The sequence below is a fragment of the Penaeus vannamei genome, chromosome 10, assembly GCF_042767895.1.
Source record: "Penaeus vannamei isolate JL-2024 chromosome 10, ASM4276789v1, whole genome shotgun sequence".
NCBI lineage: Eukaryota > Metazoa > Arthropoda > Malacostraca > Decapoda > Penaeidae > Penaeus > Penaeus vannamei.
This window is the reverse complement of record NC_091558.1, coordinates 22,872,687-22,886,456: the sequence shown is the minus strand read 5'-3', so window position 1 is coordinate 22,886,456 and position 13,770 is coordinate 22,872,687. Positions and strand designations below refer to the sequence as shown.

The window sequence follows — 13,770 nt, the reverse complement described above, 5'->3', positions numbered from 1 at the left end:
CAATTACGATTGCATATACATATATTTTCAAATACACGTTTAATATGCAGATATGTACACATGCACATGTGTATACATACACTTATGCACATATGTACACATGAATATACGCATATACGTACATATACACATATGTACACACGGAAGCACGTGGTCATTTGGCGAAAACGTTAAAAGGATTTCAAGAACTGACCAACCCTTTTCTTACATTCACGCTATCAGCAGTACTCAGTGTATACTAAAAATCTCGAAAAATATTAAAACTATGATGATACTATATACCAGATATCAAAATAATCGATATATATGTAATTCACAGTGATTTTCGATACCGTTATACTTTTTGCCAACAACAATGACCATTCATCACAGGTTTAAATCCCTCGCCAAATCACAGATGGCGGTCGAAAATAACGAATCAATCCTGGTATTCTATCTTTGAAAATCATGGAATTTGTTGATTTATGGAATATATGAAAAGACAAAATGTAGCATCTAGAATAAATACAAGTTACAAAAAATGATTGCCACAGACTTCCAATCACAAATATAGTCAAGACCGAATGTCACGCAATAATCATCTCTTATAAACAAAGTGAACCCTGTAAGGCCAAAAGAGTAATAAAAATAAACTATAAAATACATTGAATCCAAGTGTAACCCTAGCAATAATGTATATGACAAAAACCAATACCAAAAAATTGATGTAGACACAATGACGTCACAGTGAGGGCGGTGGGGATCGCGCGGGAAAGAAGCGTCAATGGCGTCCAGTGTCTCGGCGGGATCACACTCCTTTCCGGCCTTTGTACGCTCCACACGCGCAACCCCGTCACCCTCGTTTGTTGCCTCCGAACGTTACTAACAGTTGACCACGATGTCCGAGTCGCCGGTAAAAGCTGCCGAGACCAGTGCCAGCCCTAAGAGCTCGCCGTCTAAGAAAGAGATGTGAGTTTACTGTAGTGGTTTTATGCCTTTGTGTATTTGGCGGCAATATCTTGGTTATTTTTTTTAATCCTTCATGGAAACTTATTTTGGTAGCACTTTCGAAATTCCGCTGCAGTGTAGTTGCAAGCTGCAGTGGAGAAGGTTGGTAACGGTGTCCTCGAGATCAAGTTATGTTTTCTAATTCGAGGCTTTTGCATCGATTCCACAATGCTTTGTGTAATCGAAGCGGATTTGTATTTATTTTTTGCCAAAATCGAACTTTATACATTTTAAGATTGGGAAACACTGAATCACTAACGGTCTTTGGTACATTCTAGGGTCAACATGTTCAAGGTTTAATATTTTTTAGTAATGCATTTAGATGTGTAGGAATTTTCATAACCCTGTATGATAATCAGTTTCTGAAATTAATTTTGCAATTCCGTGTACTTCAAGAGTTGGTATCTGCGTGTGTAGGATAAATATCATGCTATTGCTTTTTCTTGCTGTAGCCTGCTAGGTTTTAGAAAAATGCTAATAAACCATATGGTCTAGCTAGACTTGACAATTTTTTACAAACACAAAAACTTAAACCTGAAATTTCCTACATTCTATTCATACCCTAGACAATGGGGGCAAGCCCCCTGTACCTTTTTTACTTTATTAGGACAATTCAATTTAGAAATCAAACCTAAAATCTGGCTGGGAAGGTAATGTGAACTTGGTCTCTAAGCGGTGATATGCAATGGATGTTTTAATGAGACCGCTGCAGCTGGTTGTGTGGTTGATTATTTATGCTCCTTAAGATGGGTGATATCCTCTTTCCGTATGTGTACATCCCTCGGTAACCAAAATTCCCCAAAATGGAGTTGGCACAGTGCTAATGAAAGGGGTGGGGTAGAGGGGGGCTTGCCTTCGCATATAGTGAATAAATAGGTGTATGAGAAGGTTAGCTTTAGAACTTTGAGTTAACATGTTACCCTGATTTTGGATCGTTTGTTACTGGGAGTGATGCATCATCCAGAAATACTTTTAAATTTATTTTATTTAAACATAGCAACTGCATCTTTTATATATAACTGGATGAAGAAGGGTGTATTGTTGCTGACAATGGTTGATGTAGAAAAAAAAAAACTTAAGGGATTAATGTAAACATGGGGTATGTAGTGGCATGACTGTATACCTTGTTTTTTTTTGGATGCTACACTTTCAGTTTAAAGTTTATCCTGAGTAGATACCCAAAGTTTAATGCTTGGAAATGGCAGTTCTTTACAGTACAGATGTGCTTGCCAGTCACAATTTATTCAACAATATTAAGTTGCTGTGACTGGGCATGCCCTTTGGGCACTGCCTGAGGAAAAGTTTGATAGGGTCTTTGCCTGCCAACATTCCCAGGAAACTACCTCAAGGTACATTGACACTTGATAACCATAGGCCCTTTTCAGATATGGCACTCTAATAGGTGAGGTAGATATGCTATTGCTTTTACATTCTCTTCACCTTGGTATCTATGGCAAGATAGAGCTGCATTCACACTATAAAATAATAAACTAAATGCCTTTTATATCTGGAAAGGTCAAAACTTGAGATTCTTTAAAACAGCTGGATGCTTAGATTTTTTTAAATTGCTTTTTGGCACTTGGAGCTCTTGATAGGCCTAAATATTAAACTGGAATCATTACTGAAGTAGAATATTTTATCAGCTTTGCCACTGTATAGTAAGAATAACCCAGAATCATTAACATGGTTAGTGTTGTCAAATCCCTCCATTTTGATTTACAGGTAAAAATGATTAACCAAAAGCATTGTATGCTTGTATAAATTCCTAAATAGATTTTATTATTTCAGTGATACAGCAACTCAAGCTTTAAATCACTTTGCTCAGGGCAAGAGACACTTAGTTGTTGGTGACATATCTTCTGCAGTTAATTCTTTGCAGGTGAGTTCTCAGATCATTTTATTTACCTCCATGCAATGTTTTAGAAGACTGAATTTTGAAATGAAATGACCTCTTATAGAAAATGTGGTCAAGTTTTGACTAGTATTTGGATTACTGCAAATTCCACAATTTGACAAGGTATGCCTAAAATTGCAGGAGGCATGTAGACTCCTAGCAGAGCAATACGGTGAAACTGCTCCAGAGTGTGGTGATGCTTATTTCTACTATGGCCGAGCATTGCTTGAAATGGCACGCATGGAGAATGGAGTCTTAGGAAATGCTTTGGATGGAGGTATGTTGGGTTTTAGTTGCTTATTCAACTCTGCACTTAAACCAAGGTATGGTTTAGTCTACATATGTCGGTGGTTTTGATTTTCAGTTCCTGATGGAGAAGACATGGACAATTCCCAGGTAGAAAATCCTGAGAAAATGACAGGTAAATTATTTTGTTTGTGGTTGGAATATGTGGAATTTTTTTGGCTTATTTTTATTTTTATTATTATTTTTTTTTTATATATATATGTTGCTAGAACAGAGTAAATTGTGCTGTCTTTTGCATAGAGGATGAGAAGAACGAGGTAACAGAACAGGTTGGGAAAGCACTGGAAGAGAATTTTAAAGATCTTGAGGATGTGTCAAAAAGTAAATCAGCAAAGCAGAATGGAGATGCAAAGGCAGTGGAGTCTTCAGGTGCTGAGGAGGCTAAAATGGATGTAGATTCAGCTGGAGTGTCAGATTCCAAAGGTGAAGATGGAGGGGAGAAGAAAGAAAAAGTAAAGTCAGATGGGGAGGAAAAGAGTAAACCAGAAACCTCGGACACTGATGGCACCGCCACTTCCAAAGTAGAGGCTAGCTCGGTAGATAGTGAGAATGTAGACGAGGAAAGCAAGCCTGAGAAAAAGGAAGTGGATACCAAAGATGGTTCCAAAGATGAGGCAAAGGAATCGGAGGTGGTGATGGAGGAGAAGGTCGAGGCTGATGAGGAAGAAGGTAAAGCGACTGAGAAGGGAGAGGGAGAGAAGCAAAAGGTATCGGGAGAAACTAAAGATGAAAAGGGAAAGGAAGATGCCAAAATTGAAGAGAAAGTAGAATCTGAAGCAAAGGAAGAGGAAATGGAAACTGATGGCGCTGAGAAGAGTAAGACATAGTAGGATTGTGGGGTAGAAAGAAATGAATCATATGTAGATAGCAGTAGTCATAGAATGGTTGACTGTATAGGTACTTCTACAGTTTGGATGCTAAATTACTTTCAGAATTTGGCTGCTTTTGCTATTTTGAGTGGAAAGAATGCTTTAATCTGATTCTTGTATTAAACAGGAAAATTTCCTTGCAGAGGAAGGCAGTACAGAAGGAGAGGAGGAAGAGGAAGGTGATGCTGAAGGTGAAGGTGAAGGAGAGGGAGAAGAATCTCAAGAAGAATCACAAGATGAGGGTGAAAAAGAGGAAGGTGCCAGCCAAGAAGAAGGTAAGTATTGGTTTATTGTTGGCTATAAAGTATTCTATGGAAAACTGCCCAGCTGGATATTTCCATGCATTTAAGGGATCATCTTGGGAATGCATTTAACCATTTTGGCATGGGTGAAAAAATACCAGGAGTTTAGGACATCCGATTCCCCCAAATATTTTTTAGGTGTTAGCAGCCCTTTTCTATGTCGGCTAAAATTAATTTCTCACCTTGCCTTAGAAAATCAGTTGTGATCTAATAATTAGATGAGATTTTATAAGCTTTCATGAAGGCTTTAAAATGACAGATTTTTTTTTTTTTTTTTTTTTTTTACACATGCCAGATAAAAAAAAAAAAAAATCATAGTAATTAATAATCATGTGCTGTTCATAGGGAGTATTTATTTCCCCTATCTTCTATGACCAAAATATTTTGTAAAATTAAATCCCCACAAATTGGGGTTAAGAGCTTAACTTGTATTCCTTAAAATTTTGGTGATGCAGATCATTTGGCAAAGATAGTTTTGGACAGATTAATAAAAAATTTTACCCAATGCATGATTTGTGTAAAATTTTTATTAATCTGTCCAAAACAATGAGTTGGGGAAAAGAAATTCCTGGATCTGAGACACAGGGATCAGGCTAGTGTCTAAAATGGTGTGAGTTTCATCAAAATTGGCCAGAAAATTAGAAAATACCCTTAGAGTAGGTAGTGGAAGTGAATGTAAACAAGGTATAAATTTAAGTATTTGCTAAATATGGAATATTCTGCAAATGTGCAGGAAAGAAATTTTTGAAATTTATTGATGTTGGATTTGTGCCTCTTGTTTCCTAGTTGGCTTTTATCTGTCCTGCGTATGAACAGTAGCATGTCTGCAGAGAAAGGGTCATTGCCTTCAATTTCTTCTTGCCTAACAGTGATAAGCAATACGAATCTTAAGCCTATCTTGGGTAAAACCTAATTCTGTAGTAATCTCCTCACTAGTTCATTGATCTGCCTCCCTGAAGCCTAAACTTGATGCAGATGTTATCATGGTCATGAATTATTGTCTCTGAATGCATAATGTAAATTGGTGCTCTATTTTTGTAAGATATGAAATTTCATAAATGTTTATTTGAAAAGGTATTATGCACAAACTTGTGTAAAGTAAAAACAAAAATCAAATTGCAGGGGAAAAGACTGAAGAGGATGAGGAAGAAGTATCAAACTTGCAGCTCTCTTGGGAGATGTTGGAGTTGGCAAAGGTCATCTACCAAAAGTAAGTGGAAGTTAATTAGTTGTTCAAACATTTAATTTTCATAACTATTATTCTGGTCTGTGTAATCTTGTAACATGTTATCATTTTAGGCAACAGGATGACAATCCAGAGATGGCCAAGAAAGTTGCCCAAGTATACCTGAAACTTGGAGAAGTAGGCTTGGAGAGCGAAAATTATTCACAGGGTATTGAGGATTTCAAACAGTGTCTGCAAATACAGGTATGTTGCTTGCAGACTTTACATTAAGCAATGAAATAAAGGTATAAATATAGATTGCTTTGGACAAGTTTTGCTAGCTACTTTTCTAAACTTGCAGGAGAAGATTCTTGAGGAAGACAACAGGTGTTTGGCAGAAACCCATTACCAGCTTGGTGTAGCACACTCCTTCTCGGATGACTTTGACAAAGCAATTGAAAGCTTTACAGCAGCAATGAAGGTTATTGAAATGAGAATTGCTAACCTTGAAAAACGGATAAAGGAAAAGAAAGAATGGACAGAAGAGCAAAGAAAGAAAGATGGTAACTTGAGATAATATAGTACATTAGATATTTTATCAATTCTGGTATGCAAGTGATTTGAATGATTAGCATTTTGAGATATATACTGGAAATCTAAACATTTCTCAAATTTTAGCTGCAGAGAGACCTGATCCATTCTACACTGAGGAAGGCGAGATTGAAGAATTGAACAAATTGTTACCAGAGATGAAGGAAAAGGTTACAGATATGGAGGAAATGAAGAAAGACAGTAAGGATAGACTCCAGAAAGCAGCAAAGGTGGGTTTTCCTTGTGATAGTCTTCGGTAATGCAGCAATAATTTTCAATGGAATGATTGCTTTTAAGTTCCAATATTCAAGATTATAAATGATTCCTAGTTATCCTACTTTCAAAAGGAAATTGGATGTTCTTTACTTTACACATTGGATCCAGATGCTTAACTGCCATGATGTGGCCAAAAAATGGGCATTAGGCTGAAGTGAGTGGAAAGGTGACCTGTATGCTGGGTGCCAATTTAACTTTGTATGCTGTGATTAAGAGATTAAGACTCCATGCCTCCCCTTTGCAGTACAATTTTTCTGAATTAGCGTTATTAGATCTTGTGTAATTCTGTTATTTGGCGTTTGATTTACTTTATCCAAATGGTGGTGTTTTCCTTGACAAGACGGATTATCATGGTAGTAACTTGGTGCTGTGTGTAAAACTGTCATAATTTTTAAAATACAACTTGTATTGTTTACAGCTGGCAGAAATTGGATCGTTAGCATGGAAATAGCACCCTCCCTGGAGCTTTTGCTCTCCGTTATGGCTCATGGACATTTGCACAATTGCCATCAATAAATTAGGGGTGGAGGGATTTAAATGTTGCAATTAGGAAGGGTCTTTACATTAAAGAACATTGTGTGCACTCCTGGGGAGTCTGTCACCTTAGCCTTCAGTCTAAATGTCCATGGCCAGATTTTCCCATGACCATATGTTCACATCTGCCCCTTGAAACAAATTTTTTGTGATGTTATCCAAATCATATGGGTTAAGATGAAGTTTCAAGTGAATTGCTGGTAGGTTGTTCTACATTTGATCAGACAAAGCATAAGTGATATATATATATATAGATGATTGAATTGCCAATTCATAAATACTGGTCCATTTTCATAGAGGCATCATTGTAACCTCTTTATTTTCTAGCTGCCTCTTGATCCTGTGGTAAGTACTTGATGGTGCTTGCTGCTTGTGGCTTATTACTGGTGCACATAGAATGTGAATGGGCATTGGCTTGTGGAACCTTGTAATTCCCCCCCTCCCACCCATATTTCAGCTTGCCGAGCTAGTAAAATGGTAACTAGGGTTTCTGACTGTAAAGTGTGCTCTCCCAGTTAAAGCAATTAAAGCCTTGAATTTAATTTGACCACTTTTCTGTTGTAAAAAAAAAAAAAAAAAGGCTATATTGTACTTTAAGTTAGATGCTCCAAATGGCCTAATTTTACAGATAATTTTTATTATATTTCCAGCGTAATGGCAGGCACATTTAAAATTGACTTGTGCTTTTGAGTTAATGGTTAAACGCCTTTCAGCACTAACAATTTAACAGTAACTCTGCCTTAAAGATGAGCTTGAAAGATTTTTGTCATGCTTGCAATGTAATAAAGGAATTGCTGATGCATGAATATTTAATGTCTAGTTGCATATTTTTTGCCATGGATTGATAGACAGAATTACAATGAAGTGTTTTTAAAGGCTAAATTTAAACAATAGGAAGTGGGAAAATATAACGCACTCTGCATAAATATACATTTCGTATTACTTCTAGGTTTTTGAAGATGGAACCCCCCCCCCCCCCCTGGCCCCATGATGTGCTGTTCTGCACGTTCCCAAAGGGAAAACACTTGTAAAACCTGCAGTAACTTCCTTTTGCTATATTCCTTCCCTTTCATGAAACAAGGGCAATTGTTTTTTACATTTTTACTACCTAAAAATTATGCATAGGTTAGGGATAGGTGGTGGCTACACCACCAGCATTACCTACTTCAAACTGATATTGGCAGACTATGGACAAGTGGGGTCAAGAGGGCAGTTAATGGTAACTTTGAAACAAGGTAATAAGTTGGAGATAAACAGCCTTTTGGGACATTTGGAGGGAATGAAGTTCTATCCTAGCAGTTTATTGGATTTTTTTATAACTAATTTTGAGCAGTGAATAAATGTTTAAGGTATCGTTTGTTGGTGTTTTACACATTACCACTATTCCCCTCTTCCTCACACATTTCTGTTTAACTGCTTTTTAATTACCAAAATAATCCTCCCTACTTATCTTGTATTCCTTCTCCACTCTGACATTGCACCTCTACCCACATTAAGGTTCTTTCAAAACTTGGTTTACAGAACTTATCTTGAACAAGTCAGTTATTCAGTAAGAAACCATTTTAAATTGTGTATATTGAAACTTGGTATTGATTATGGTCTCAATGATATGGTATTGATTATGGTCTCAATGATATGAGAATTCCTATATTTCCAGGAAGCATTCATGGCAAATGCAATTGGTGGCACTTCCAAGGCTGGTTCTTCATCACAAACTGGATTTGATGCACCTTCAAGTTCTACATCTGTAGTCCCCACAGAAATTAAGGCTTCCAACATAACTCATCTTGTAAGAAAGAAGGTATGTAAGAATTTGAAGTGATGCATGAAGGTTACCTTTGACTAACTTTTGTAATACTCTCCATGTAGTCATTGCAGGTTTTTAGTGGCCATTTGTCATTGCAGGGTTTTTAGTGGCCATTTGTCATTGCAGGGTTTTTAGTGGCCATTTGTCATTGCAGGGTTTTTAGTGGCCATTTGTCATTGCAGGGTTTTTAGTGGCCATTTGTCATTGCAGGGTTTTTAGTGGCCATTTGTCATTGCAGGGTTTTTAGTGGCCATTTGTCATTGCAGGGTTTTTAGTGGCCATTTGTCATTGCAGGGTTTTTAGTGGCCATTTGTCATTGCAGGGTTTTTAGTGGCCATTTGTCATTGCAGGGTTTTTAGTGGCCATTTGTCATTGCAGGGTTTTTAGTGGCCATTTGTCATTGCAGGGTTTTTAGTGGCCATTTGTCATTGCAGGGTTTTTAGTGGCCATTTGTCATTGCAGGGTTTTTAGTGGCCATTTGTCATTGCAGGGTTTTTAGTGGCCATTTGTCATTGCAGGGTTTTTAGTGGCCATTTGTCATTGCAGGGTTTTTAGTGGCCATTTGTCATTGCAGGGTTTTTAGTGGCCATTTGTCATTGCAGGGTTTTTAGTGGCCATTTGTCATTGCAGGGTTTTTAGTGGCCATTTGTCATTGCAGGGTTTTTAGTGGCCATTTGTCATTGCAGGGTTTTTAGTGGCCATTTGTCATTGCAGGGTTTTTAGTGGCCATTTGTCATTGCAGGGTTTTTAGTGGCCATTTGTCATTGCAGGGTTTTTAGTGGCCATTTGTCATTGCAGGGTTTTTAGTGGCCATTTGTCATTGCAGGGTTTTTAGTGGCCATTTGTCATTGCAGGGTTTTTAGTGGCCATTTGTCATTGCAGGGTTTTTAGTGGCCATTTGTCATTGCAGGGTTTTTAGTGGCCATTTGTCATTGCAGGGTTTTTAGTGGCCATTTGTCATTGCAGGGTTTTTAGTGGCCATTTGTCATTGCAGGGTTTTTAGTGGCCATTTGTCATTGCAGGGTTTTTAGTGGCCATTTGTCATTGCAGGGTTTTTAGTGGCCATTTGTCATTGCAGGGTTTTTAGTGGCCATTTGTCATTGCAGGGTTTTTAGTGGCCATTTGTCATTGCAGGGTTTTTAGTGGCCATTTGTCATTGCAGGGTTTTTAGTGGCCATTTGTCATTGCAGGGTTTTTAGTGGCCATTTGTCATTTTACATCCCTCTTTCATTATGTAAGGGTTAGTATTTTCAGTTATCAATCTACTAATTTTGAATTTATGATTCACGATTTTTGTTCTAAGGGATGGAATGCCTTGCAATATTCAGACAAGTCGCACATACCCAGAAACAGTTGGAAAATCTGGGATACCGTCAGTTTGGTAGCATTAACTATTTCAGAAAGTATCATTGCTTGTAAATATTTTGCATGCCTTTCTAACAATATTTGTAGCAGTCCTAGCTTGGAAATGGTTGGTTGACTACATAATTTTTTTTTTTTTTTCCAAATTTAGTTGATTATAAACCTGAATCATAATTGGTTGAAGATTTGAAAGATTAAATTAAATTGATTGTTGGCTTAAAGCTTGTATATAGCCAAATGGTTATTCCCGTGGCTTGCAGGACTATGTACATGAATTTGCATAAAGTTCAAGACTTCAAAACCCTAAGTGCACTTTTTTGTCTTTAAGCAGAGGAAACCAGAGGATGAGGTTGAGGGAGAAGAGGTAAAAAAGGCAAAAGGTGAGAATGGGGAAGCACATGGAACTGCTAATGGAACTACAAATGGCACCAATGGGCACACTGAAACCATGGAAACGGAGGAAAAGGTGATTTGAGTTAAGGAAATGGAGTTGAGGTTTATATGAAAGAAACCTGTAATCTAGCAAGTAGAAATTTTAATAGACTTGGAACTATGTAGCTAAAGGATGTTTTGGATTTGTGTAGTGAAATGCTTCATTTTAAGTTGTATGCAATCTTCCCCAGGATACCCCTTCAAATGGGGCAAGCACTGAAGAATTAAAGGAGAAAGCAGCTGAAGAGATGAAGAAAACAACAGATTTGATCACTGGGAAAACTGAGGCGGCATCCTAGATGCCTGTATAATGCCTTTAAAACACTGCCAGTTATTGGACTAAGAACTTTTGTATTTTATTGTAATGGAAGCCATTTTATTACCAGTGAACTGTGTTTTAAGATTTAAAAAATAATTTATTAAAAATGAAATGTACAATTTTTCCCGTTTTTTAACCCATCAAAAAACAAAACGTCCAAACACTAGATGTGAAGTTGTGCCTTTGGGACTGCTGGGTGCTTGTGTATGTCACCTAGTATATCAAAGGCTAGGCTCAGTTTAGCAAATTTAAGAATGAATGTCTTCAGTAAATTGCAAAAATGGTTATAATTGTGGGCAAAATATTGATTGGATACCTTACAAGTCGTTAAAAGTTGAGGTGAATGAATTGTTAAATAATGGTTAAACAAGGTCAGCTGTACTGTATGGCACTTGGCCATTCCTTGACCTAGACCCATCACACCAGACCCATGGATTTTTTTTTTTTGGGGGGGGGCGTCTCTCTCTCTCTGTGTCTCTCTCTCTCTCTCTCTCTCTCTCTCTCTCTCTCTCTCTCTCTCTCTCTCTCTCTCTCTCTCTCCCCCCCCCCCCCCCCATTCCTAGCGCACTGCTGTCTATGGGAGGCTTAGGAGACGGACTGTGACCAATGCTGTGGATCTCCCCTAACTTGGGCCTTAGCCCTCGACTCCTAATTTTGCACAGGCTTTTCCCCCTGCTGCTTTCTGGATTCCGTCCCTTCTCCACCCCCTTCTACCATCCTCATCCTAAGGTGTGAAGAGCCGTGCTGAAAGGATGAAAGGCTAACTAGCCAGTCCTGAACGGCCCAAGGGAGCCATGGGCACAGTATTCCCCGATTTCAGTTGTCTTGCGCTTACCTTGGAGGGGACCCTGAGTTGAGGGGTGGACTGTTTTTCCCCAACATTATCTAGGCTTACCATGGCCAATAATGTTTTACCCTTATTAGGGGCAATGATGCTTGCCTCCTTCATCAAATAGCCTCACCAATTCACTCTCCCAGTTCCCCAACCCCAGGCTTTCCTTAGGCCACGACTCTGAAGACTACAACTACTACCCATTCATCAATGCCTATTAGTGCACTAACCACCCTAGTTGACTCAATCTCCAGAAGTCCTTCCTACCCTCCCAACTTTCTCACGTCTACTCCCACAGACTAATTTAACAATAGCCCCACTCCCTTATTACTGTCTTGCAGCTTTGTTCTCCATCTCTCTGGCAATCCCATTCCTGCAAAACCTCATCCAACTCTTAATACTTGTACCAGAACCATCTCCCCAGCAAGCTACCTTATGGATACATTCGCCATATTGTGGAGAATACTTGTTTAGCTGTCTAAAAGACCAGGATGTGATATCAGTACATTCCTACTCCATTCTTCCTAGAGGTCATTGAAAGAAACCCACCAACATTGCCAAAATTACCTTCAGTACACATGACCTTCCTTTTTGTATCTACATTGGTGGACAATCCCTCCGTTCGACCCTACCAACGCCCCAACCCCCTCACCGTCAATGTCAAAACTGTTGGCGCTTTGATCGATTATGACAGGGAGCGGCGTGTTTGGCAGGATGTCCAAACTGCTCCGCACAAACTAGCACATGTTTTAACTGCAGAGGCTCCCGTAATGGATTTTAGAGGCAGTCCCACTTATAAATTTGGGTCTGATGTAGCAACTGATACAAAAATGGTCTCGCTCTGTGTGAATCCAGACAGGAAGGACGCCGACAAGGTTTTGATACTCCCTACTCTAGTAATGCCGCTCACTCTGCCCCTCCCCCTCCAACCTAGGATGTACCTAAACCCTCCCCTATAATACCTACCTCCCCACTTGCACATGTACATTCTACCTAACCCATTCAAATTCTTTTGCCACGCTAAATCCACACTCCAATCTCAACTACAGCCCAACACCGTCCCGCCCGCACTCCCCGCAGCAGACAGAATATACGTTCCACCCCTTGCCTTACCGCACAGAAACTTCCTACCTTTACCTTTTATTCCTCACACGTCTACTCCACCCCAATCCCTTGCCCGTAGTTGTCGTGAAGGGGGGGGGAGCTCAGGAGACGAAGATTGAGACCCTATATAAGGATCTCCCCTGCCTAAGGCCTCAGCCCTCGACTCCACTAATAAGGTGTAAGAGCCGTGCTGAAAGGATGAAAAGCTGACCTTATGGCAGTCCTGAACGGCCTCCGGGAACTATGGGCACGGTACTCCCGATTTAATTGTTTAGCCCTTGCCTTCAAGCGAAAGGAGGTGGTCTGTTTATACCACTATATAATCAAGGTTCCCCATGACCAGTAATGAAGATGTAATCCCCTTATTAGGGGCAATGAGGCTTGCCCCTTTATCAAATACCCCCAACCCAGGCTCTCCTTTGACCACTACTCCGAACATTGAAACGACTATCCACTCCCAATTCCTACTAGTGAATTACCCACATTAGCAGAGAATCTCCAGAAGACATTCCTACCTTCCCAACTTCAAATTCATCAACTCTACCCCTACAACCTTCATGAAGCACCCCATCCTCCCTTATTACTGCCTTACAGCCTTATTCTCCATCACTCCGTAATACTCCCTCTTCCACACGTCCCCGACCATCCACCACCAACAACCCTACAGATATCTTAAATATTCTGTTTAGCCCAGCTAAATGGGACCGATTTTTCGTGATCCCTAATACAGCTCCTTATCCAGGCAACACTTTCTTTCAACAATGCCTCCAAAAACAAGTGGGCAGTCCCTTCCTATACCAGACGCGATCGCTCCTGTCTTGTAACAGTCCGATCAGAAACTGATTCTACAGCACTATCAAATTTAATTGATCATTCTGGCAACCCCATTCCTGCATGACCTCATCCAACCCTTAATACTTGTACCGGAACTCTCTCCCCCCAGCAAACTGCCCAGTCGATACCAAAGATTGGTCAGACTGGAGAAGACTT

The 13,770-nt window shown here is 39.4% G+C and overlaps 1 protein-coding gene across 5 annotated transcripts; it reads left to right on the top strand.

Moving 5' to 3' along the window:
• The first annotated feature begins 723 nt into the window (after positions 1–723).
• On the top strand, positions 724–10,963 carry LOC113818556 (histone-binding protein N1/N2-like). Of its 5 annotated transcripts, none has more exons than XM_070126468.1 (14): positions 724–948; positions 2,776–2,866; positions 3,023–3,158; positions 3,246–3,302; positions 3,428–4,003; positions 4,200–4,331; positions 5,481–5,568; positions 5,658–5,787; positions 5,885–6,086; positions 6,202–6,344; positions 7,252–7,269; positions 8,582–8,725; positions 10,425–10,559; positions 10,717–10,963. In XM_070126468.1, the coding sequence occupies exons 1-14, from the start codon at positions 878–880 to the stop codon at positions 10,822–10,824; spliced, it is 2,031 nt and encodes a 676-aa protein (XP_069982569.1). In that variant the 5' UTR covers positions 724–877; the 3' UTR covers positions 10,825–10,963. The 5 variants fall into 5 exon arrangements, with proteins under 5 accessions (XP_069982569.1, XP_069982568.1, XP_069982572.1 ...); XM_070126467.1 differs by having other exon boundaries at positions 10,422–10,559; XM_070126471.1 differs by lacking the exon at positions 3,428–4,003 and having other exon boundaries at positions 10,422–10,559.
• The last annotated feature ends 2,807 nt before the right edge of the window (positions 10,964–13,770 follow it).

Excerpts from the sequence above, each read along its gene's own strand:
- LOC113818556 (XM_070126467.1), top strand. The coding sequence starts at position 878 with ATGTCCGAGTCGCCGGTAAAAGCTGCCGAGACCAGTGCCAGCCCTAAG. Across the intron at positions 6,087-6,201 it reads AGAGCAAAGAAAGAAAGATG|CTGCAGAGAGACCTGATCCA; the intron begins GTAACTTGAGAT and ends CTCAAATTTTAG. Across the intron at positions 10,560-10,716 it reads CCATGGAAACGGAGGAAAAG|GATACCCCTTCAAATGGGGC; the intron begins GTGATTTGAGTT and ends AATCTTCCCCAG.